This window comes from Desmodus rotundus, chromosome 4, assembly GCF_022682495.2.
Source record: "Desmodus rotundus isolate HL8 chromosome 4, HLdesRot8A.1, whole genome shotgun sequence".
In the NCBI taxonomy this organism is placed as follows: domain Eukaryota; kingdom Metazoa; phylum Chordata; class Mammalia; order Chiroptera; family Phyllostomidae; genus Desmodus; species Desmodus rotundus.
Window position 1 is genome coordinate 139,947,842 of NC_071390.1, and position 27,294 is coordinate 139,975,135.

Consider the following 27,294-nt stretch of genomic DNA (forward strand, 5'->3'; position numbering starts at 1 on the left):
TCAAGCATGACTTTGGTTGCAAGAACTTCTAAGAACTTCTATGTAGATTTTACTTTACATCTTTATAATTTAAATTATCTACTTTTACAAGCAGTTAGGGAGGGATATTTAGTTACTATGTCAAAGGTTTTGAAACATTTATGGATATTTCTGTGTGCTGTTCTTGTAATTCTGTGGTTTAGCAAGGCCTGTTATATATTTTAGCCTTAACCTAAGCATAAATATATGTGAAATCATATATTTTGATGAGCTACATTTTTTCCCTCTCATGCTCCTTTATAATGCTCTTGATATTAAAGTTAACAACCAAATAATTTCAAATAGCATTTTGGTAATAATAGTTTAAATGACTCCTTACATTTCCACATGTAAGCAATAACAAAGATAACTTAAAAATTTGATTTATATTTATAGGAAGTAGAATTTGAAGAGCAATTGCAAAGTGCACATGTACCTGGCAATGGCAAAAACTTAAAATAAAAACTTCAAATGTCATAACTTTTTAAAGAACAAATCATTGTTAAAAATATTGGTCTCAAAAACAATTATTATAACTAAGATGATATTTTAAAATCTTAATTGAGACAGTGTTTACTTTAGAAAAACATTTAGTATGTAGGACATGCTTATCTGTGTTAAGACTTTAAAGTACAATTACACACATGAAAAAAATTAGTGTGTGTGATGTATACAACCCAGGGTGGGGTAGAAGTAGGTAAAGGAGGCTTACAGTTGTGAGTATATGAGTCTGTTCTTGTATTATTATTTATTAATTTTTGCATCAATTTCCATATGAACAATTGTGAATCTACTTTTGCCCCATCCTGTATTATACTATTGATAATATTACAGTGCTAAACACCTAATAGATGCTACTTATTTGTTATCAGAATTATTATCTAAACACAAAGAACTATTTAAATTTGTCTTGTATTATTTGTATAGCTTCCCTTTTCATTTAATTCCTATCAGTCACTATCACATTAGTTTTCAAGCTTAGAAGCATAATAAAAATTAAAAGACAAATAAGTAAAAATTTGATTAAAGCATTTGGACTTGTTAAACCAGTCAAAAATGAAACCATTTTTTGAATGCTTTGGACAATTCTTTGCCAACAGAGTCCATTTATAGACCTATGGGTGAGTTATTTAAACTTTCTGGCTCTCATTTATTCAAACAGAAAATACAAGTTTTGGATTCTAAATGCTATCTAAGGTCTCATTTCATGCATAAATTATTTTAAACATAATATTTAAAAAAATTGTTGAAGCCCACCTGAAACTAATACAGCTATCTAGTACATGCAGATTATTTAAAAGAAATCTTTTTTTAATTGTTATTCTATTACCGTTGTCACAATTTCCCCCCATTGCTCTCCCCTGCCCCACCCACCCCCAGCTCCCACAGTGAATTCCCACCCTGTAGTCCATGCCCATGGGTCATTCATACATGTTCTTCAACTAGGTTGTTCCCCTTCTTTCCTCCCTTGTCCCCTCCCCCCTCCCCTCTGGTCCCTGTCAGTCTGTTCCTTGTTTCATGCCTCTGGTTCTATTTTGCATGTTTGTTTGTTTTGTTGATTAGGTTCCACTTATAGGTGAGATCATATGGTATTCATCTTTTGCAGCCTGGCTGATTTCAATTAGTATAGTAAATGAAATTTATATTTACCCAGATAGAAGCGGTGCTTGAGAAATAGCTGGAGATTAAAGCTAGGATCTGGAAAGGCAGATATCGTAAATTTAGGAGTGGAAAAGGGGGCGAGGACAGCAGCACCATGTAAATACAGGCAAACACCGAATTGGAATCCAGGAACAAGGCTGCGTGAGGAATAGACACAAGGAGTGGTAAAAGGAAAAAGAAACAGGGCTTGTCAGCAGTTGGGATGTGTGGTATGAAATACTGGGACAATTAATATATTTTACACATTTTTGTATCTTTGATAATCATGTGCCATGTAAACCCTGTGGGCAATATGGTATGGCATCAAAAGTAACATCAGAAGTTTTAGTGAAATTGGAAGTTTCATTTTCCCCTAAAATATGCACGTCCTTACCGTGTGCTCATCACTGTGCTGGGTGCTGTGTACAGTGTTATGACCCTCAGTGAGCCTCACACAGCTTACCCTTGAAGTCTCCTAGAACAGGCAGGCAAACACTGAGTTGCACAAATACTGATATAATTCAAAAGAATACATGCACCCCTATGTTCATACAGCATTATTATTATTTTGAGCTGATGCTTTCTACTGTCTCCCTAAATAAAAAAATATACGGTTTCTCTGCCAGTATATGTCTAGGAAACGGTGGCAGGCTCACTTGTGAGCTTGTGAGTAGGGTAAAGTCCCAGACCATTTACAATTTCTGTCTGAACATGCGCAAGGAATTGCAAACCCAAATGCCGTGGGAACCAGGCAAAGGACATGAATTGAGAGAACTAGGTCAGATATAAAATAATAAATGGGAACTGACACTTAGTCTGAGAATCAGGTGTGCAAGAGAGAGTCACAGGGATGGTTGCCGCAGTATTTTTTTGTGAAACATTCTGCTTCTAAAATATTGGCAATCTATTTGATTTGAAAACACTATTTGGGAAAAACTAAACTCCTGAGAGTCAGGGTGTTACCGCTTAGTTGTTATTGATTTTTTTCTGTCCTACATGGTGAGATACTCCAGGACGGGGACAAATTTTTTCTCCTGGATAACCATGGAAACACTTGGCTCAATGACAAAGTAGGCACTCATTAAGGAATCAAAAATTCTTATCAGTTCTGGCTGGTGTGGCTCAGTGGATTGAGTGCTGACCTGTGAACCAAAGGGTCACTGGTTCAATTCCCAGCCAGGGCACATGCCTGCATTGCAGGCCAGGTCCCAGGTGGGGGGCGAGCAAGAGGCAACCACACATTGATGTTTCTCTCCCTCTATTTTTTCATCCCTTCCCCTCTAAAAATAAATAGATGAAATCTTTAAAAAATTCTTATCAGTCCACACATAATTAAGAAAAAATACAGTATTATGCCAAAAAATCAACACAATTTTTGCCATGATTTTTTTCCAAAATAGGAAGTTAGTCAGGTGAAGTAGACATCAATTTGTTTTAAAGTAATCCTTTTATAGTACTTGAACTACTTATCTGTTCCAGCATTTTATTTCATCTCTACTTGTACCACAATTTTTAATTTTATATTACATGTCTGTGCTCATTGTATGCACAGGCTAGGTGTGTTCTTATGGCTCATGTTTAACAATAAATGATGTTCAAATGTGAAGTATAATAAATAAAAACTGTATTCTACACTTTGTTATGTGTGTGATATGTCTAGAGAAAGAGTGAAACAAAATTTCTCAGACAAAATTCTGAGTTTTACTTCAAAGTTATTGGCCTTAGAGTTATATTAAAAATGTCCAAAGATGATGAAAACTTTTTATGTTGATATTTCCCTGAGTATTAGTCTAGAAAGTTAAGATTCTAAGCTGACTTTCTATGAGCATTCCAAACTATAGGTTTATAATAAAATATAGAATAGTTGTGTGAAGGTATAGGAATTTGTCAACTTCAGCTTTTACTCAGTTGTCAGAACAAGCTAAGGAAAGTTTTTACAATGTCTTTCCTCATCACTGTTTCTGCATTTTTTGTTATGGAAACACCAAATGAAAACCAATGGATACCCTGGGAGAAAACACAAATATTTGTTCTCTAGAAAATTAGTAGTGGATGGCAAGATAAGATTTTTCATAGCTGAACTGAAAAACAGATTGAGATACTTCAGATTACTGTATGCCAACTATCAAATACCATGCATTAAATTAGCAGTTAAAAAAAGTGATAGTTGAGTATTGGTGACTTGTGACAATAGGTATTGGATAAATGTTTCTTGTTCATTGAGGTATAATTTATGTAAATAAACTCCATCATGTGTAGGGGAGCAGCTCTATAAATTTCACCAAACATACAGTCGTGTGACGACTGACACAGCCAAGATAGAAAATATGTCCGTCATCTCCACGCATTCTCCATTCTTCTTTGTAGTCAGTCCCCTCCCTCTCCCCCCAGCCCTGGCAGCACTAATCTGAGTTCTTTTCCTATAATTCTGCCTTTTCTAGAACACTATACAAGTGGGTTGATAAAATATATAGCCTTTTGAGTCCAACTTATTTTTTTTAAGTTTAATGTTATTTTTATTTTTTTATTGTTGTTCAAGTACAGTTGTCTCCATTTTCCTCCCACCACTCTCCCCCAGCCATCCCCACCTCCAACCCTCGATCCTACCCACCTTTGGTTTTGTCCATGGGTCCAGCTTCTTTGACTTAGTATAATGCTTTTTGAGATTTACAGAAGTTGTTGTATCGGAAGTTTTGATTTATCATAAGTTTGTTCTCTTTTATTGCATTGTCTAGATCTACCACAATTTACTTATTTGTCAACTATGGGATATTTGAATTGTTTCCAAATTTTGGACATCAGAAATAAAGCTTTTATAAACCTTGTGAGTAGGTTTTTGTTTAGATATGTCATTATTTCTCTTGAGTAATCAAATACTTAATATGAAATTGCCACATCATATGGAAGTATGTATGTAATTTTGTAAGAAATTCCCAAATCATTTTCCAAGGTAGCTGTACCATTTTGAATTGTCACTAGCAATGCATAGGAGTTCCAGTAGCTCTACATATGATATGTGCTTTTATAAATGTTCAACAAGAATTACGTTTTTGGGGCTTTCTGAAGATGCATTACATTAAGTATTGATATATTATGCTTAATTTTTTTAGTCTTTCCCAAATACATGATGGCTAAAGTAAGTGGACAGTTGAATTAATTTCATTTTTTCTATCTTATGAGTTGTTAAAACCTATAAAGAACACATACATACACATATACACATATATATCATATAGATAGTAAATTGAAAATAGTTGGTAAAAATTATAATTATACTGTGTGTTATGTATATATTATAACAATATTTTCCATATCACTTAAAACTTTTTGTGTATGAAGGACCCATGGATAAAGCCAAAGTGGGGAAGGATCAAAGGTGGGAGGTGGGGGTGGGTGGGGTGGAAGAAAGTGGTGGCAGAAAAATGAAGACAACTGTACTTGAACAACAATAAAAAAGAGAAAACAATTTTGGCCAATAATTCAGAGTTTCCTTAAAGGATGAGTTCAGGTAATATCTGGAGCCTTATTAATATCTGAGTCTTAGTTATAGTAGAACAAAAGTTTCAGTGCAGTTGACAAGGCTACTCCATCTTTATTTGAGTGTGCAGCAGCCCATGAAAAGAACAATTTAGAAGAGCTAGATTACTTAATAAAATTTCCAAGCCAATAATAGTTCTAATGTAAGTAGAATTGGCCTTTAGAGATATCGCAGGTCATTTAGACCAAACTGGAATTTTCAATTGCCCTTTAAGTCATTCAGTAAGTGTTAATGGAATTTAGGAGTAACATTTGGCTCCCCTGATTTTCACCATGGGCAATACTGTCTCACATACAATAATGTTTATATTGACTATCCTTCTATTTATTCTGGGAAAATCACTAGAAGTGAAAGTAAGTTTTCCAAAATAAGACATTTGGTTTTGTTCTTTTTTGTGTGTGTGATTATTTTTTAGGACTAGTTTCTTAGAATACTTTGCAAAGCTTTCTGTAAGAATAAATTAAATATAAGACAAAAATAAAATTAAACCTCAACATTCATAGCTTTTTATCAAGATGTGATTTATTATCAAGTAAGCTTTTTAAAAAATGGCTGACAGCTGTTAGCGGGGAGAGGGAGGGTGAATGGGTAAAAAAGATCAAGAGATTAGGCAAAAAACAAAAACAAACAAGTGAAAAAAAACTAACCTCACAGACAAACAACAGTGTGGTGACTACCATAGGGGAAGTGGGGTGGGAGGGAGGAGGTTATAGGTCCTTGCTTTTCATCACTTTGAATATTTCTTGCCAGTCCCTTCTAGAATGCAAAGTATCTTTTGAAAAGTCAGCTGACAGCCTTATGGGGACTCCTTTGTAGGTAACTCTCTGCTTTTCTCTTGCTGCTTTTAAGATTCTCTCTTTGTCTTTAACATTTGCCATTTTAATTAAGATGTGTCTTGGAGTGGGCCTCTTTGGGTCCATCTTGTTTGGGATTGTCTGTGCTTCCTGCACTATTGTGTCTATTTCCTTCACCAAGTTAGGGAATTTTTCTTTCATTATTTTTTGAAATAAGTTTTCAATTTCTTGCTCTCTTCTCCGTTCAGCACCTCTATGATTCAAATACTTGTACCTTTGAAGATGTCCCATCTTCTACAGGAAAAAAAGAGAGGAGTACTCCGTAGCCTCTCCTCTTTTTTTCATGGATTCTTTTTTCTTCTTGCTGTTCTAATGGAATGTTTTTTCTTCATTATGTTCCAAATTGTTGATTTCATTCTTGACTGTCCACTCAACTGTTGGTTCCCTGTAAATTGGTCCTTCTTTCACTTAGTGTAAACTTCATTTCTGCCTGGGTCTTTTTTATGCTATTGAAGTATTCAATGAGTTCCTTGAGCATCCTACTAACCAGTGCTTTGAACTGTGCATCTGATAGATTACTTATCTCCATTTCATTTAGTTCTTTTTTCTGGAGTTTTGTTGTGTTCTTTCATTTGAGCCATATTTCTTTGTCTCCTCATTTTGGCAGCCTCCCTGTGTTTGTTTCTGTGTATTAAGTAGAGCTGCTTTGACTGCCTCTATTAGTTGTGTGGCTTATTGTACAAAAGTGCACCAGTAAGTTGGATGTGGTGGAGCCTTAGGTAATTACCAGAGTGGGACAACCCATATCACCACTGTGTGGCTCTGTGTGGGGGAGGGCTCAAAAATGCTGCTGCCTGGCCTCTGGAGTTTTGTCTGGGAGGAAGCTGTCTCCCAGCACTCACCCTGATGCCAGACACCTAAACTTTTCCCTGTGTGCCACTGGTACCCTTCTAGCCATTGCCCTAGTGCTGAAGCCCAGAGGGAATGAGTCTCAGTAAGTCTGTTGCAGGCCCTTTAAGAGGAGACTCCTGAGAATACCATAGTTTCTTCCACCACCCCAATCCCTCTGGTTTTATAGCCATAAGTTATGGGGACTTATCTTCCTGTCACTGGAACCATGGTATGTGTGGTCTGGTATGAGGCTGGGATCCCTCACTCCCAAGGTATCCCTGTCAATTTTCATCACACAAGGGTGTGGGATCTCCCGTTCCACTTGTCTATGTTCCTGTGCCTCTCTGTCCATCTCTACCCCTCCACCTGTTTGGATGAATGTGGCTTCTTTAATTCTTTGGTTGTCAGACTTCCATATAGCATAATTTTCTGATTATTCTGGGTGACATTTGTTTTGTAGTCTAGTTGTACTTTTTGCTTGGTTGTACAAGGAGGCAATACATGTTCACCTATGCCTCCATCTTGACCAGAAGTCCAATAATGTTTATTCTTATATATCTTAGTTTTTCCTTTTTCTTGCATATTGTGAGCCTTCCGTTAGCATACCCTATATGGTATTACAGTGGGATCAATACATAATGATCCAAGAAATTTATTAGTAATTAATTGGTCTTATGACTTTTTCCTGTTGTTCACTCAACTGCAGTCTTTTTTCCCCTATAAACTAAAGCTATTGTGCCAAATTCTTTTTGTTTATTAGAATTAATGTATGATTTTGTAGAGAGTATTATTTCTGCATTTTTGTTTTCTTTGCCTATCATATTTATTTAAATCCTGCTAGTGGTAAAAAGAACCATGCACTTTATCTTTGGAGTGGTCCTTTGTAAAGCAGCCATAGGACACTTCCTGTATACCACTGTTAAATGTTCATCAGGTGATATTAAATGGACTGTATTTGCCCATTAGTTAGATGCATAAACCTTTTCCATGTTGCTTAATTCTTTTAGTGACAAATCAGGGAGAAAATCTGGTAGTTCTCAAGAAAGACTGGAAAGTTGGGAGAAGATATCAAGAGGCTTGAGGTCATTAGTTTGACCTTTTAAAACTTCCCCTTAACTAAGACATCAATAAATAATATATGAGACAATTTTTAATGGAGAATAGATTTTGAAAAATGAAATAAAATTGCAACTCCCACATATATCATTTATGAGAAAAAAATGAAACAGAAACATATATGCATCTAATAGTGGGAAAACAGAACATGTTTCTAAAGTTTGAATTTGCTTGAAGTTCATTATTAAATTATAGCAGGATTCCTAGTAAGTATGCAACTTATTTGCATAAGTATTAAAATAATTCATCATGATTAATTCTGTTATAGTAAATCTCAGCCCTAATCACAATCTTCCATATATTGCAGTGGTTTGTCAGTATTTCATATTTTAATAGAGTTTTGGTGGCATTGCAGCTCCTGTAACAGCACAGATGTCATCTGAGTTCACTGTGATTAATGTGGTTCTGTAGGAGATTTAAAGCGATTAGCCAGCTTCATAAAGTGTTACAGAATAAGGTCAGCATGAGAGAATTTTAAAGCTCTTCGATATGTACATTCTAGCAAGTACCACTGACAGTAAATTAGATTTCTCAAAGGATGAAGAGGTTTAACTTGGAAAGAGAAGAACTACCAGGGCAAAGGTGGGGAAAAGGAACAATAATTTGCCTTTGAATGCTTAAGGGATTAGAAAAAAACTGGGCAAGTGTAGAAATAATGGTTGAAGGGAGAGGGAAGTAGGTATCAATCTTATATGGGCTTGTGACTAGTAGTATTCAGGCAGAGAGACGACATGCCTACTTAGGGAGACTATTGCAAGATGTCCTTTTAATGGTTCTGAGGACAGTTATTTAGGGAAATTCTGAATTCTTTTTCAGCAATGAAATTCTATAAAGTAGTTTCTTTATAATGACAAAAAATTTCTTATATTTTTCTTAGATTTTTTTGGAGGCTTCAGTGGGAGATGACTTCACAGGGGGGATTGCCATTGGTGGTCTGTCATTTATAGACTGTATCCTCTATCCCGGTAAGAAAGCATATTTCAATATATGACTATTTCACACCTGTTCAGTTAAAAAACTCACCAAGGAAATCAACACTTCAACAAATATTCCAAAATATACTCAATTCTATTCTCTCAAATATATTAACCCTGGAAGAGATTATTATAAATCTTTGCCCATACTTAACCTTAAAATCTTTGCAAAGATGGTAAAAAGGTTTGGATCAGTTGTGTTTGCTTCTTGTCACATGCAAAATATTAGGAAATCATGTCTGAAGTTAAACTGTAATTCCTTTATATTTGAGGGGTTTTAATAACCAAATTGTTTGCCTTGTAAATACATTGTTTTGGAGACTTTGCTAACCTTTCAGTTACCTTCAGTGGTGTTTTATTCTCAGGCTACTATACACACATGTGTGCACATATGTGTGTATATATGTATACATATATGTATATATATTCTTAAAAATGGTTGTCAACCATTTTATCTCCATGTTATAGATTTTCCGTTAAAGAACTCATGCATATTTCACAGATACATATATTTCTATTCTCAAAATTTTCCCTGAACTGAAGACATATACTAACCTACTCAACATCTCAATTTAGATTTCTAATAGGAATCTCAATGATAGATAGGGAAAATAACCCAAAGCAAATGCATCCCAGTGGATGCATCCCACTCTGTGCTTAATGATTCAGTAGGACTGGATATCAAGGTCTTGGGGATTGATTCTGGCAGTGAGGCTGGAGGCTCTTAAAATACATGACAAGGAGGGCATAGTCTTCTTCCCAGAGTGGTCAGAGGCTGGGTATTTAAAAATCATTTGCAATAATCTATGTAGAAAGCACTGCCATGTGCTCGACACTTACCCCCAGCCCCGCTCCATCACTGCGATGTTATTGGTCAGAGGACCAGCAGCCCCTCCCCAGACATAATCAGAGGGCTGGATCCCAGTTCTTCCCCTTGTAGCAATGTGACACAGCTCTGATCTTCTGTCTCCTCATTCTGGCAGGATTAACTACCATAACCACTCTGTGCAGTGGTGCCCACAGAACTTGACAGGAAGCCAAATCCCCTTCTGGAACACCAGCAAGATGAAAATCAGAATTGAACAAGTTTGCCCTAACTCTCAATGTCTAGAAGTAAATTCTTGATTACCATTGTCCTTCAATTTTGTCATTCCTCTATGCCTCCTTATCTAAGTAAATGATAGTTTATTTCTAGTTACTTAATCTTAATTAACAGATCTGGTCAGCCACTAGCTTCAGATATATCTGGAGTTCACTACATCTCATCACTCTCAATATTCTCCCCTTGGTCCATGCCGCAAGTTGTCTCTGAATGAATTACTACAATTGCTTTTTAAGTGATCCATCTGCTTTTACCCTTAAACCATATCATCTGTCTTCAAAACAGCAGCCAGAATGATCCTTTTAAAAATTAGATAAGATTGTGTCACCCTGTCATTAAGTTTTCCTACAACCATCATATCTCACTGAGAGCAAAAGAAGCCAAACTTCTTCCAATAGCTTCCAAGGAATAAATGTCTGGCTCCTTCATCCCTCTCTGACTTCACCTTCCACTAGGGTGCCTCTGACTGACTTCTCTCAACTGTAAGGCCTCTTAACTAAGTCTTGACCCCTCCAACTCATTTATGCCTCAGGGCTCTTACACCCTACTCTTCCCTCTTCCTGGAATGTGCTTCCCCCAGATACCCACTTGACTCTGCTCCTTTCTAATCTCTGCTCAAAGGTTTCTCCCTTAATGAAGCCTTCTCTGAACACTGCACACAATCACACACAGAGACAGACATAAACACATTCTTTTCCTTATCTGATACTTTCCACCTCCTTGCCCTGTTATTACTTTACAACATCTCTCTTACAGTTAAATTTCTATTTTTCCCCACAATAACATGAGCTACATGAGAGCATAAAGTTTACCTGTTCACTTCCTTACCAGCAGCTTAAATGGTAGCTGGCACACAGTAGTTCTTAACAAATGTTTGTTGCGTAGGCAGTTGGATAGAGAGATGTCAATTTCTTTGTTAAGTGTTTATAACCTTTTGTTATATATTTTAGTTTATTATTATTATTGCTAAAATATTAAGTATTTCTAAATGCAACACATGATATCATGTGTCAGGTTGGTTTTTTTTTAAAGCAAAATCTCAGTTACTTACAAATGCAAGAATTTATTTCATGTTCTTAAGTGTTGGTTAGTACAGCACAATAACAGCAAAAATATTTATTTCTTGTTTGTAGTTCTGCATAATTCTGTATAGCTCGAAACTACTCTCTGCCCCATGTGCCCTATCTATATGGGTCCAAGGCTGAAGGACCAAGTCCCCATGTGACACACTCTGCCGTCAAAGCACAGGGAGGGAGGAGAGAGCGCACTTAAAGCTTCTGCTGGGACATGGCAGGCTGTGTGTCTGCTCCTGTCCATTGGTCAGAGCAAGTTATGCAATTGAGCCTGAAAATGGGGCAGGGAAGTATTCTCCACTGGCAGGGAGCTTGGCAAGGTTAGGGAATACAGAAATGGGCACAATAATATAACCTACCACTCATATGTATCATCTCAGACAATTTCATAACTTTTTAAGGGTCTAGAATAGTGCCTGGTTCATCATTGATGAAAATATATCAAATGCTGCATAGAATTGCTGGCTTTGTTAGCTCAATTTTATGGAGCAAACTGAGGCGATAACCTGCTCCTATGTAGTGGCAAAATTTGATGTCTACTTCTTTGGACCATAATGTTAACCACTGTTATTATAATGCTCAGTGAATCAACTAACCTAGAAAAGAAAAGACTATAATTTCCATTTCAAAGATGTGAAAAATTAAACTTAAGGAGCATAAGTGACCTGGAGGAGAATACACATGGCAGGAATGAGATTTTCACCTAAGCTTGTCTGATGTCAAAGGCTGGAGATTTTTCCCAAGTCACCTCCCACTGAGAGCTTGGGGAGAATCACCGACCGGAGCAGCAGAGGACAGCAAAGAACACAAACAAACGAGCACCGTCCACACTGTTGCTGTTGCAATGATCCTGTTAAATACATTCCGTGGCTGAGGGTTCCCAGGTGGAGAGAGAGGCACTGCCAGAAACAAAGGCAGAGATGTGAAGTATCAGTTACAGACCATTAGTCCCGATTTTCTAGTTCCAGTTTTGGGAGAAAACTATGCAATTTTAAAAACTGCCTGCACTGTGTGGTTTTAATGTTGGCTTTATAACAAAAGAAACTTTGGGCTGAAACCACAAAGCCTATTGTAGCCATAGGTTTCACAAAGGAATTTAATGTAATCTTGCCATAAGATGAAAATGCAAATAAAAATTAGGCTCTTAATAAAAATATCATTTTTGATGAATAGTTTTTTTCCTGACAACAGGTTTGCTGAGGTAGGACCAGTGCATGTAGCTTTATGGACAGAAATTGATTTTCTTTCAATATAAACTGAATATCTACAGCAATTTTTTCTCCTTGGTTAATAAAACAAACCAAATAAAAACTGAAAAACATACACACAAACTCAAAAATTTGACCTGATCTCCAAAGTATGGATTTGTACATCACCTATAACTTTTATTTTATGTATACCAAAAGTGATCAAAAAGAAGTAGTTTATTTTATGTTTACCTATTTTCTCAAAATCAGCCTCTTTCTCCCATGCCTTCCTTGTTTCTTTTAATGAATCAGTATTCTGTAGCAACCCAGGCCTGGCATCCCACGGCCTCCTTTGACATTCCCCTTGAGTTGGCCCACCCGCAAATCTAGCTGACTCCAGCTCCCAAATATTTCTCACATTTGTTCTGCTTTTTCCACTACCTTTGCTGTGCCCCTGCTTCAAAAGTGTTGACACAAATAGTAAGGTGTTGAACTGTAAACTTGCATTAATTTTCCCCAATAATGTTTGTGTCATAAACTTAGTTTCTTTTCACTTTGTCCTAGAATATCGCTATTTGCTCTTCCATGTCACGCCTTTCTTATCTTCTCACTTCTGGTTGTTTCCAACTCCAGTTTCAAATTCATTCCCATTTAGGAATCATACTTTTTTTTGTTTGAATACTTTGATGATATAGATTCTTATTTAAAAACTGATCTGGGAGGATACCAGAGAAAAGGCAAGATTAATTACATTTCTAGGGGAAGTAGGCAAGCTTAACCATGGAATAGGATCTTAATTCTTCTTTGTATCAGTGTATGATGATGTTGGCCCTTCCCAGAGAAGGTAAGGATGGGGATGATGGCAAAGTTAAGTCACTTTCTCCTCCCCTTGAATCAGGCCTCCAGAATACATCATCAAGTAAGAATTGTTGCCAGACATTCAGATTTAAAAATAAGTATCCCAAAGGAAGTGTCTGTTTCACATCATTTCTTTACACAAGGAAAGCAAAAAGTGTGTTCCCTTCAGCAGCAAACACAACATTTCACTTTCTTACATCAAGCGTTATTGCTGAGGTAGCTGCTTATTTCAAAAAAAATTAAGCCATGACTATACAGTATCATAATGTACTGCTTGCAAATTTCATTTTTCATTTAATTTAAATTTTCAGAATTCAGTATGTATATTAGAATTTAGTTGCCAGAAGTATTAATAACAGAGAGCCTTTCACTATTCAAGGCATTTAGTGTTTCTCAGGATGGTTGTTACTAAGTCAGTGCCGATCCTGCAATTGATGATGCCTTCAAGTTGAGAAAGCATGGTAAACATTTATCGGATGCTTAATAACAATTTTTACGATGCCCTCCTGTACCTGATGAGTGTTTTTTTGTTGTTTTTGTTGTTGAACTAACTGAGTTGACTGGAATTTTGGCATCCCTCTTCTTTAGTCTTAATGTCTCGTCAGTTTTATGCTAAAATGCTTGTTCAAGTTTCCATTTTTTCTACAAAGAGCTGTTTGTTTCAGTGTGAATAAAGTGACAAGGAAAACAGTGTGAGTGCTTTTGTCTTCACTTTGAAGATGTCACCTACAGCTTTTCACTATATTATACTAAGCTGTTTGGTGTGTCCCTTATGTTTTCCTCAGAACAATAAATTACATCAAAGCATGTTGTTTTGAGGTTCTCCTTTGTTCCATATTTTCTAAAGGAAATATAGACTTTGAAGAAAATACAAAACAATTAGAAATATTCTCAGTTTAATAAAAGACTACAAGGCAAAAATCAAGAAATTTGAGATTCAGTAATTACAATCTTAAATATTCTGGCTTTAGCATCCTTAGTACTCTCACGAAGTGACTTGTATATACCAAGGGGAAGATCACCCAAAGCCAATGGTCCCTCCAACTTAGTGTTGTTATTATTTGTCCATTTTTATTTTCTAGAAACAACTAACTTAACCTAATTTTAAAACTTTATGATTTTATCAACTTTTAGGTAAGGGAATTGCTAAATGCCAATAATGAAGAAGTCTGATAAAATATCTAGATTTTAGCTTGAAAACTGTCCAACTGATAATTCAACTGACTTATAGTCACTTTTAAATTAGGACAATGTCTGTAAAAATGGCATGTACCTTGTACTATCTGAAAAATTGTATTGAATCCATGACTAAAGCATAAGTATTTCAGAAAGAGCAGATTTGCCATTGGAGACAGAAAAAGGGGTGGGGGAAGCACTGCAGATGGCTGAATTACAACTGTTATAAATCATAGCCGGAGGATAGCTATGTTTTAGTAAAACATACTCTCCCAGAAAGTAGACTTAACACAGGCACTTCTGTATAATCATGCTAAATATAGTTGCTTCAGCTTGTTGCAATAATTCTAAGTTATTGTATTAAGTGCAATAGGAAAAATGTATGCTTTACTCTGGAGCCACACATATTTCAAATTTTTCAATTTTCTGAAGATTGATTATATTTAAAGCTCAAGTAAAATTTTGAATTACATATATTTCTTTACATAAGAAGTCACAGGAACAACATGTGCATTGTTACCCAGAGATAGATAAAGAACAAGTGTATTAGTCAAGTAATTTACCGAGTTATGCTATGTCTAAAGCTGGTAATAGTTTATCAAGACCAGTGTTGGGAACTGCCCTGCCTGGTTTCAGAAGCTTTAACTCTCCATGGCTAAGGCTGAGTAAGAGACTTTGGGACCATAAGCCACTAAGGAGACTTATTTTCCTGGTAAGCATGCCACCTCTGTCCCCTTTCACTTCACCCTGCTTGGCCCCAGGCAGATGACTGGTTAGCCAATGACAGGTAAGATTCCTTAAGGGAGGAACAGCCTAAGACAGACATGGTTGTGAAGGGGCCCTCAAGGAAGGACTTCCGGGGGGCTATAGGCAAAGGGGGTGATGGACCCTCGCCCCTTGGCTTTGACATAGCCTGAGTCCTCATTCTGTCTGCAAGAAGTCTCCTAATCTCTTGGCTGTGTTACTTCCCCTGCCCGACTTAAACCTGAAACAATGCCGGAGGTGGGTGCAGCCCTGTGCTGGAAAGGGTGGTTCCCCAGGGTGATCAGGCCTAAGAGAGAATGCATAAAATCCTGTGAAACCTGCTTTGCTAATACCCTCAATTTAAATGATAAGGGTCCAAGCCTAGAATGAGTTTGTTTCCCCAAAGTTTTATGGCCCTTTAGCTAACTGACCCTGACTCAGAATAAGCCCTCAGAGTTCTTTGTATGTTATCTATTGTTTGATCCTTACTGCCTGACAATGATTGATGAGCTTTACCTGTATTCCTGTGCAAATTGAACCCAATAAAAGCCCATTGAGGAACAGGCTCCTGGCCCTTCTCCTTTGAGAGATCAGCCACCTTTCCTCCCCAAGCAGATCATATCTTGGCAGACTTATGATCATCCGTGGTGGATGGGGGCTCTGTGGGCAAAACTCCCCCCACACCAGTGATTTAAAAATATCAGTTTTATTGCTTACTTAATATTGTGGGAATAACTGTAAGGGGAGAAGTCTAAGATAAATGTTGGAAAATTTTTTCTATCAGAAAGATTGTGTTAGTAGAGCATGAAGGACATCATCTTTGTCATAAAGGAAGTCACAGAACCAGGAGTCAGAGCATTGGGTCCCCTGGAGTCTCAGTCATCCACTTAAGATGACAGGTGTGCAGGCGCGTTGGTTTGCGGTGGCTTGCGGATGTGGAAGAAGATCAGGTCAACCAGACTAAGATCCACTTCTTAGTGAGTGTGGACTTCAGTCATTTGCATTTCACCTTTGCAATTTTGTTTTATCTGCAAAGCTTTTAGTGTATTTTTTTGCTTGTTTAGAGATTCAGCTCTATCCTTGCTACCAACTTTAGCCTTTCTATGCAATTCTAGGCAAAATCATCACCATCACCATCATCATCATCATTATCATCTCTGTTATGAACTGAATATTTGTGTCACCCCATTATTCATATACTGAAGCCCTAACCTCTAAGGTGATGAACTGGGAGGTGAGGCCTCTGGGAGGTAATTAGGGTTCAGTTAGGTCATAAAGGTGTCCTCCTCATGATGAAATTAGTGTCCTAAGAACAAGTGGGAGAGACAAGAGATATATCTCCGTGTACATGTAACAAAGAAGGCCATGTGAGGACATAGCAGGACTAGAGCCCTCGCCAAGAACCCAACCATGCTGGCCACCTGATCTTGGATTTCCAGCTCCTGGCAGTGTGAGAATGGTGTTTGTTGTTTGTCTTGTCCAGTGTGTGGTATTACGTAACGTCAGGGACTTTGTGGTGCTTGCCATGCCTTAGTCTCAAATGGTATCTTGGCTAAACCATTTTTCTGGGTTCTGTTTTACTTCTACATGGCAGATGCTAAGGAATCTGTGACAAGTCTATCTTCCTAGTTACAAATGCCACCATTTTCAGAGTTTGGCTGCAGAGGAAGAAACACTTTTCTCAATTTTCTCTTTTTGGTACTCTCAAATACAAACTTATAAGGCTTACTCTTTTGTTTTGTTTTTTTTTTTAAGATTTGTGCATTCTGGTAGAAGGTACAAATGGTTTCAGCATGTTATGATTTCTTTTTAAGAGTAGTGGTCTTTTGACCTATCACTCTGGATTGTCTCTCAGATGGAAAACAAGTTGTATCTACTTTTCCTGAATACTGTCTCATCAACCTCTGACATCACTCATGTCCATGATTTCTTCCTAACTGCTTGCTACTTCAAATTGAAATCAGGCCTAATGATGCAGTTAAGACTCTTGGTTTTAATAAGATGGAAGACCAGATATCTAAAAACTACAATACTACACATACTAAGAAATGTCAACTATAACATTCATTTATTTAAATGTTAAGCTGAGCTTCAAAAAGAAAAATCCCCAGGTGAGAGAAACAAAGGGGGTATTTAAAAATAAAACAGAATGCATAACGTGACTCCCAGAGTTAGGGAGCAACAAAATATGGATAGATGAGAGACAGGAAAAGGGAAAGGGAGGCCAGAAGGGATATGACACCCTTGGGATGGGGTGCCAGTGGAGTTCCAAAATAACCAACTCAAGTCCTTTATGTAGAATGACTCTTCTACTAACTAGGTGGTAAAGGATCCTCACAGAAAAATCGAGCATGTAAAATTGTGGTGGCCAGCTTCCAAAAGAACCCCCAGTGATCCCTAATCTTGGTATGCATGCCCTGTGTACCACACTCCCCTCTCAGACTGAGTAGGACTGACCTATGCAGCCATGTGGCAATGACTGTGTGTGACTTCAAAGCTAGGCTCCTACTGGCTTCTCTGGGATCGTTCACTCTGAGGGAAGCCAGACACCAAGTCCAAAGGATGCCCAAACAGCCCTGTGGAGAAAGTCCAGGAGCTGAGACCTCCTGCCAGCAGCAGCTCTACCTCCCATGGCAGGTGAGCAAGCCCCTTGGAAGCAGGGCCTCCAGGGCCAGTCAAACCTCCGAGGACTGCAGCCTGGCCTGACATTGTAATGACAGCCTTCTGAGACTCTCAGTCAGCCCCCCAAGTTAAACCTCTTCTGCATTTCAGACTCACAGAAATTGTGTGAGATAATAACTGGTAGTTTAAACTTCCGGGGTCTGTAGAAATTTGTTATGCAAAATAATAGAAAACTAATAAAAAAGTAATTTGAAATGTTAAAGGATTCCAAGTCTTAAGAAAATAACATGACATTGTTAAAAAAAAAAAAAGAAAATTTTGAAAAAACAAATTAGTCTTCTTGATATGAGAAATAGAATCAATGAAGTAAAAAACTCAGTGGATAAATTAAATAGATCAAAGACAATATCAATATTATAACTAGTTGAATGGAAAATAGCTATGAGTGCAGCATAGAGAGGGGAAATAAGAGAGGTGGCTTTATTTGAAAGAATGATCATAAAAGCTGATAGAGTTCTAGAGAGAGAGAAAGAAAATGAACGAAAAGCAATTTTCAAAGTATGATCTCTAAGGATTAATTTAACACATGGCACCCTTAATCCTACTGTCAGTTTGCTCTCAATTTCACTGTCTCTGATTATATTTCGCTTGCTTGTTTGTTTTGTTGATTAGGATCAAGGGTGGGAAGTGGGGATGGCTGGGGTTGGGGGGAGTGGTGGGGAGAAAATGGAGACAACTGTACTCGAACAACAATAAAAAAAATCAATTTAACACATGGATTTAAGAAGCTTAGAGGGGTGACCACACTGTAAGGTATAAAAATGTGAAAGTCACTGTACGGTGCACATGACACTAATATAATCAGTATGAGATTGTACACCAACCACACATAAGTAAAGGTGTAAAGTAAAAAATAAGCCTAGTGAATGAACCTCATGCAAATATTATAACCAGAATAAATCCAGGCCTAGGCTCATGGAAATGAATTGGAAAATCCACAAAGAAAAGAGAAGATTATGTTAAAAACAGAGATTAAAATACAATAATAAAAGGACCACCACAGCAAGAATGGAGGTGAGAAGAGATATGAGTGTTATATTCGAAGTTCTGAGAAATTATAACATAGTCTAGAGCAAAACAACACTCAAGAATGAGAATGAAAAAAAGGCTTTCAGAGAACAACATCCAAAACTAAACAGAAAATGACTTTACTGCACCAGGCTCTTTGATGCTACCAAGTGAACTATATATAAATGTGAACATCAGATGGAGGCAGAATGAACTAAACAAGGACACATAGGTGAAAGGGAATAGAGAGTAAAGAAAATGGCAAGCACATGGGTAAATCTAGATAGACCACTAGATGGTAAGTATGTAACGCAACCAGAATGCACACTGCTGAGAAGGATAGAAATTGATGCAATTACTTTGGAAGACAGTTTGGCCTTATCTAGTAAAGCTGAATTGTGCGTGCTCTGTAACCAAGCAGTTCCACTCCTAGATACAGAAGGAGAAATGTGTAGAACAAATAAACCGAACCTCCAACTGAATCAACTAAAAAATCATTAATAGCTGAGCATGTAATATACTCATGTGGTGAAATATGATAGAACAGTCGAAACAACCGAACCGAAAGAATGCACGTGTTCACGGATAGATTAACACACAATCTTGAGTAAAAGATCAGTTCACAGAACATTGTATCTAGAATGAGTCCATTTGTCTAAAGTTCAAATCTAAACAACAGTTTATTTAAAAAGGACCTACATGGTGCTCACTGTATATAGTCACTATTCTAAGTATTTCACACTGTTAACTCATTTAATCACACAATGATAAGTGGTAGAAGTAAGTGCTATAGAAGATTGTTATATGTGCAAATGAGCAAAATGAGTAATAGTCTGTCATAAACTTATGCTGTAGAACTGCAATGAAATTTTTTTCTGATTGCCTTCCCCACTAGTCTGTAAACTATTTAATTGCATGATTGCATATTTGGCTTTAAACCTATTTCACCTACTCTGTGCATGCCATAGGGATGTGATTAATAAATGTCTATTAAATAACTGTTTGAATTAGCTTCTATAAATTTTTCTAAATTCTTTAATTTCAGAAATGATTTCTTCCATTGTTTAAATACTTCTAGATGAATGAATACTTCTGGTGTGGGTTTCTCTTGCAACCTTCAGTCTTGACCGTGTGAGGAAGCAGTTAAGACACAAAGATGAGGAGACGTTAGGCTCATTGCAGCAGCGGAAGAACGAAGTTCATTCACCCGGTGGACAAGGTTTAATCAGACCTTGACTCTAGTTCCTTGGGCCAGCATCTGGAACTCCCTTGGTTCCTGCTGATATTCTCAGCCCTGTCCTTAGGGTTTCTGTTTATTCAGTGAGCTCTGAGTAGAGTTTTGATCATTTTTGTCTTCATCTCTACCTGTTTTTATAATCAAAGATATCCTGAACTATTTGCCATTGCTAAGACCAAGAACCCTGACTTACATGCTTACATAAGGAAGTTCAGTAGATAAGCAAATAGTGCCAAATAGTCTTTATTTTGTTGAATGTGAAGCGTATTGTGTAAAATCTGTAAAGAAATGGAAATTCTAATCAATGACACCTGAATATTCTTTCTTATCAAGGTAATTTACCAGTGGACCTTCCAACTCTGCCAGAAACTTCAATTCCGGTGACATTACCTCCACACAATGGCACGGGCAGTGAATCTGCGGGCCCAACGGCCACTGTGCTGAAAGCATTCAGAAATGTGATTTAGGTGTGACTGCCCTGACGAACGAGACGAATCATTCTGAAGTAAGTAAATTCCTAAACTTTTAATTTAAAATGGCCATAAAACAGATAAGAAAATACTAGTCAAATGTCTAGTAGCATAGCCTAGTGCCCTAGTTAGAGATTTTCAACCTGGCTTAGAGCGATTTCTTAATATAAAAGCTATTTTTATAGAAAATTACAATAGAAAAACCAGCATGCATTCTTCTGTCATGCCCAATAAGAGGTAAGATTTTTTTTTTTAATTTATGCTTTGGATTCAGAACACTAGTTTTCATGGGTTCCACTTGACTGCAAGGCTATTACGTACAAGTTATTTTCTATCCATTCACCTGTGGGTCTCTGTTCTACTCACCTATGAAGTAGGAATGTTTAGGGATGAAGCATAAAACTCTCAAGTTAGATAAATTTGTTCAAATTTTCCTCTACCAAAATGCATATATAAAATGACAGCAATGTCAAACATTCAGAGTCCATAAGAAACCGATTCCAGTTCAGATTGGCCCTTCAGTACTCGTGTCCTATTGAGAAGTTATTTTCATTTACTGACGTCTGCCAATCCACAGATTTTCCAGAATAGACCAAAGCAAAATTATTAATTTAAAAGTGAACTTCTCAACCAAAGACACAGTCTGAGAGGGGATAAATTAATCTACGTCGGAATGGGCAAAGCATGGGATCAAGAGGTGTGAACACTGGGATACTTTCCTTTCCCTGCTCTTTATATAGTAGTATGTGAATTTACTGTGCTGCCATATTTCTCAAGGGTCCTAAGAATAGTAAAGGTTCAGAACATATAGATCATACAGAGTCCAGTTAAACCCTGCCTTGTTGCCTTATGTCAGCCTTGCCAAGAAATTCTAGAACTTAAAAAATAAAAAAGAATCATATTTTATTTCTTAATGAAATATTTAATTAATCCAAACTAAAATAACTCATAAAATCAAAGCTGAGTTACTCTGTGGACGAGATGGGGCAGTAATTAACTCACGTGGCCAGAGGTACATGCCATGCATCACGGATGGAAGAGAATGTAATGGAAGTGGTGATGGTATTTAGACTTTCTCATGGGAAGACACTGAAATTCTCTTATGATCATACATAACTTGTGGTGTTTATAAAATTTATACAAAATCCAATTAAGTATACCTAATGAATGTCTTTAATGCATGCTGACTTTCCTCTTAGTTCAGTTTTGCAATTTTAGTAATGTCATTTATGATTGGATATAAAGTTTTGATACGTTTTTTAAGTGTCATGAATAAATATCTACTATTAAGTTATTGTTTTGAATTTATTTACTTTAAATAAACAAATTTAATTATTACCATTTTATTTCTGATCTTGCCTCTTCAATCTTTTTGTAAGATGAAATCTAATACATATGTCTGTCACATACAGTCTTGCTTTTTCTGACACTTTTTAGTGAGGAGAACGTAACGAGATCTGCCATCAGCGTGTGTTTCAGTGTAAAACACGTTACTGTTGACTAGAGGGACAATGCTGTACAGCCGATCTTTAGAGCTTACTCCTCTTGCTTGACTGAAACTTTGTGCCCTCGAATAGTTTTTTAACTCTATAATTCTCATCTTTTTAATGAGATGAAGAACAGGATTTGATTGAGTCCTAAGTCTCTGTACAAGATAAATATTATATGGTTGATATCAATATCAGAGATTAAGTAACACACTGAATGTCATTATTAAAAATAACTTTTTTGATGGAATGTTCCCATTTCAGGTTTTACACTAAATCTTGAATCCAAGCTTCTAAATGGTGTAGCGGTATATCACCATTGCTTATGCCATTTAAAAGCTGGTGCATACCATGCTTTTTACAGTATATACAATAACTCATTGAATTGAATCTTTTATTCAAGCAGTGCAGGATTTAAGACTGATGATAGACATGGGAAAATATTTAGAGAGAAACAGAGCATTTTCACATGCAACCTTTGTATTAAAAAATGGACTTGTAATTTTGTGTAATATTAAAATACAGTTATTACAAGGATGTTGAAAGTTTTCAAATGAGGACGCTCAATATAAAAGTTATTGTAAATCTTACTGTTTTGAACATAAGCAGTTTGGAATTTGGAAAAACTCTTTCAGAGATTGAGTTAAAGTTTTGCTTTATCAATATTGTGAAAAAAGAATGGACTTACCAGAACTTAAAGGTCATGCAAGCAATGGAAGTGTTATGGTAGAATGCACTGGCGGTTCTTCAATTGCCTCTCTAGGAGCTAATTAAAATCTCAACTCCTCTTTATTCCCACTTAGTTACTATAGCTATTTGAATATAACTTAGATTTCTTTAAAACTCTTCTAGCAATTATACAAATCATTTACCTGATTATTTTAATTATGCTAAAACTTAGCCTATTTTTAAAAATCCCAAGAGAAGGTGGTGATATAGATAGAAATCACTGTTTATTGACACATTCATTTTGATTAGCTGATCTTTTCTTTCTCCTATCCAATGCAAGCAACCCAAGTTTGCAACTTTGAAAAAGGAAGCCTGTGTAAATGGTGCCAGCCAATCCCTGAAAATTTAATTCAAGATTCAAACCCACTCAGGCGGGGACTTGGTAATGGAACCAGTGTTCATCGTGGGGAAGAAAACCACAGGCCACCCGTGGATCATACAAAGCAAGTGACTGCATATTTGTTTTGATCACATATGGCAGGTGGCAAGTAATTTTTTAAATTTCAATATACAAATTTTATCTGGTTGCTTCTCATTCATTAATTTCAAGAACTTTCTCTGCCTCATGCAAATAAGTCATACCTCATTAATAATCTGCATTTCCATGCAGAGAAAGGCAGATTAGAATGTCACTTCTATGTGGTAAAAGTGTAGATAGAGATATGGTCACATATCACAAGCTCAGTAATGTAATTAGTTTTTAAAGTTTGTTTCTCACCCCTCCCACCCCTACCCTCAGGAGAGGCTGCGTATTCCCTGAATAATCACAGGGACTGTGATGTCCCGCTGTACTGCATCATTTCTTGACTGGTATATAGGAGGTCCCCATGATGATTTGTCGAATGAATTAGTTGATGATTTATGCTTTAGAATTGTAGACTACAAAGCACAAAATTAAACATATTTTAACCAGGAATACTTAATAACCAGAAAATGTTTAATAGTTGTCCTCTGCATGACAATAGTTACGTGACTGAACCAGACCCCATCACTCAGGAACTGCCAGCCCAAAGCCAACTTCAAGATGATTTCATGAGAAGAAACTTTATTGCTAGTCAGCTCACAAGGAGCACACTGGGGACCGCTCCCAGAGCAGTGCGTTTCCGAACTCAGATTCGTCTTTCTTCAGGAAAGTCGTATAAACATTACGGTGAACTTGACATCACATGTATAGGTGGGCGCATTCCTGTGCCTCAGCAGTTACCAAATATGTCTGTACATATATTCATGTTCAAAAACAGCAGAAAATCTCCACTCGTGGGAGGAGATTTTAGTATTACAATAAGGATATAATGAGACAAGGTTATGAGGAGGTCAGTAGAGGGCCCTCCAGGCCACTGAGGCCAGCTGTGGGCTGTTGGAGCCAGATTAGCCCCGTGGTTCTACAAATCATCTCCAGATTGCCCTTAAGAGAGAGGTCTGGCAATTGTCCAAGTTAGGGAGGGCACAGGTGTATCAGAAAGTTTACCTAATTAAGTCTCAGCCCTTCTGTTAAACTCTTAGGCAATCCCAGGATGTGGTTAGCACACCTTCTAACAATTAGGCTGATCTGAGTGGGTTTCAGGTTAACCTAAGCCAAGTTACGAATTCGAAATAAAAGTTAGTCTATGTTAGGCGGCCTGCAAGGCTGCGTACGTGTATGAAATCACCTAGTGAATCATGCCAGAGAAGCAGTCCCTGAGTTTGCATCTCCTCTAGGCTTCTTCTCCCCTTGTCTCCAGGCTTCACGGAAGGTTTGACATTTTTTACTTTGTGGTAAGAAATAGTTCTTAGGCATCATATACCCTACTCTATGGCTTAGAGTAAAATTCCAAGTTCAGTTACTCAAATTTCATTTTTTGTATTTAAACGGAACTATTCGAATTTAGAAAATGTTTTTCTCTCATGGTTGTCTGGTGCTAGAAATTTAAAGGCAGGTTTTAAAGACCATGGTGTCTGAACTGTTTTAAATACCAGTTTTACAAGTGAAAAAACTATGCACTGATTTCTTCTTTCTCTGCACATTCCATGATTCTTAAGGCAAAGACTGCTTCTAGCTCAGGTTGGTGAAGGCCATTCATAAGCAAGCACAGAAGAAAATACGCACATGGACATATTTGAAAATTCTCTCTCACTTCATACACTTAATGAAGGAATAAAAGTCTAGAGAACTTATGGTGGTGTAGGAGCCTGTAGAGAAGTTCTCATTGGGTAGCCCAGGCTTAGGTAAGGTCTTCACATGTGGCTTCTTTCGATCATGAAAATGCGATAATCAAAGCTAAATAAAGTGATCTTTCAAGTGATATTCTACTTCTTTGTGTTCACACTTTAATGGTCTAATCTTTGTACCTGAGAATCTGGAGTTAACTCTGTGGTCTAAAATAAGGATTACATCTTGGTTTAGTACTTTCTTTTGTGGGAGAGTAACGACACTGTGTACTGCTGGTTTATTCAACCCTTTTATATGGCTTCGAAAAAGTCATCCATTTTTCTCTCGCACTGGGCCTGTACAGCCATGGCCTCGGCAGAGGTCTCTTCACTGAGTTCTTTTCACTGAGACCTCTGCCGAGAAGAGAACTCAGAGGTCTCAGTTTACCCTGCTCAGCAGGGACAACTATGTGCACCTGGTATAATTTTTTTCTAGAATTGAAATCAAGGCATACAGAAATAAATGTTATTCCAAATTATAATCCAGTGAAAGAGTGAAATAAAGTACATTCAGTGTAAATATTATCAGTTGCAATTTGCATTTTCTTTTGAGATTGGGATTGGCTGAAATTTGTATTTTCTTTAACTTAGACAGTGAAAAAGAATATTTAGTACAAAAATTTTTATCTTAGTATTTTGGGGAAAGAGGCAATCTTGTAAAAAGGAAAAAAAAATCAGAAGAAAAAAATGAGTTTATATCCACTCATTCTCCAGGAAGTACTAGGGAACTTGGGAAAAACATTAGTCCTATTTAGCTGAGAATTTCAAAAATTATTATTTGCTTATGACTGAATCAGGATATTTGAATCAGCCCAGCATCTGAGCTTTGTAGACAATTCAAATTTAAATATGTTTAGAATACTGTAGATGTGGAAACACTGGGTGAAGACTCCTCCCGTCCTGTAATTTCATCCGGTCTCAGTGTCCTCTGCCCGCCCTCAGCCGTCCATTTACTGGGCCAGGCCGTTTAGCCAAGGGAATCACATCATAGCGTGGAAATTGGCTCACAGCTAAGTAGCATACACTTTATGATTATTTTATCTCAGAGAAAAAACCTCTGACCCAGTTTATTCATTTTTTACTGTGAAAGACAAGGAGAGCAATGTTATGAGCCCCTGGTCTTCAAATTCACTTTGTCTGACTAAATGCTCATTTAGCGGTTCAATAAGGCTTAACATTAAGATTTATTAGGAATAGGAAATCCTCCCATTGGGCGACATTACGGTCTTCACACTTCATCGTTCATGCGGACTGATGTGGAGTGGAGCGCGCATGCATATGCTAGGTTAGCGCTTCTGATGGTGCTCACAGAGGCCTTACACAAGTTTCCTCAAGATGTGGTCGAGGGCCACTGCAAGTCTATACATGTATAAAATGTGTTTACATGCATATTCTGAAACACTTCGGTCAAAAACTCAGGGAATAAAGCAGGGAGCCTGTAATGTAATTCCCAGGTGGGTCTGCAACCCCGTGCTTAGGGTCCTCCATGGCAGCAAGTGGGGAAGGAAGGTATGGCTGAAAGACAGGGAGTGGCTTTCTTGCCCCCCAATGCAGGTGTTGATCAGAGTAGACTCATTTGTCTCTAAATCTAGTGATTAATTTAAAAAATTGTCTGAAATGTTTCAGGACAAAGACATTTTAAAAATTGTTCTAAGGTAATTTTGTTTAGAAATAATATAGAATTTGTGTGCTATAAAGTGACTATTATAATTGAGAAATAGTTTGGGAGAAAACTCTTCAGTCAGAGCAATTCTTAAAGATGTATAATTTCAGAGCACCCTCTGCGTCGCCTCCCTCATTGTATGACACCCAACACCTTTTATCAGACGTTTTCGCCTGCGTGTTCTCTTCCCTAATTCTAGTCAAAATGACCCGTGCCTTTCTGTGGGATCAAAACAAAAGCCCCAATCTCATGATTATCTGGAAAAGACAGATATTTTAAAATAGTCTGGAATTTAGAATTTCATTTTGGATTGTTGAGAAACTATTTGAATATGAATCATCCCATTCAAAATGCTGATTATAGATGGAACACAATTTCTTAAGTATTTTTCTCAGATTTTTCTTTTTATGTGTAACACTGATCATTATCTCTCAGGTGGAAATGAGTTGTAGTCCTCACTGTGGCAAGCGCTCCTCCATTCCAGTGATATCGTTCGGTTGATGATACCACTGGCTTGACATCATAAACCCAAAGTCATATAGATGATGCAAATTGTCTCTTCGACACAACTGTGCCTATAATGATGTGTGTAAGTGCTGGATGTAAGTGCGGACGAAAGCTTCAGTGAAACTGGAAGTATTTTAATGTTTTCTGCTCTGCGAGAGTAACAGTTTTCAAAGCTTTAGTCTCTTATCATTAAATGCCAGAGTTATTGCTTT

General features: G+C 37.1%; 1 protein-coding gene across 1 annotated transcript in view; it reads left to right on the top strand.

The window, feature by feature from the left end:
* MALRD1 (MAM and LDL receptor class A domain containing 1) overlaps positions 1-27,294 on the top strand; it is a 543,248-nt gene that overhangs the window by 134,222 nt on the left and 381,732 nt on the right. Inside the window, 5 exon segments of the mRNA XM_071221350.1 lie at positions 8,876-8,963; positions 20,373-20,453; positions 20,456-20,497; positions 20,500-20,544; positions 23,006-23,168. Coding sequence (XP_071077451.1) covers positions 8,876-8,963; positions 20,373-20,453; positions 20,456-20,497; positions 20,500-20,544; positions 23,006-23,168 — 419 coding nt within the window.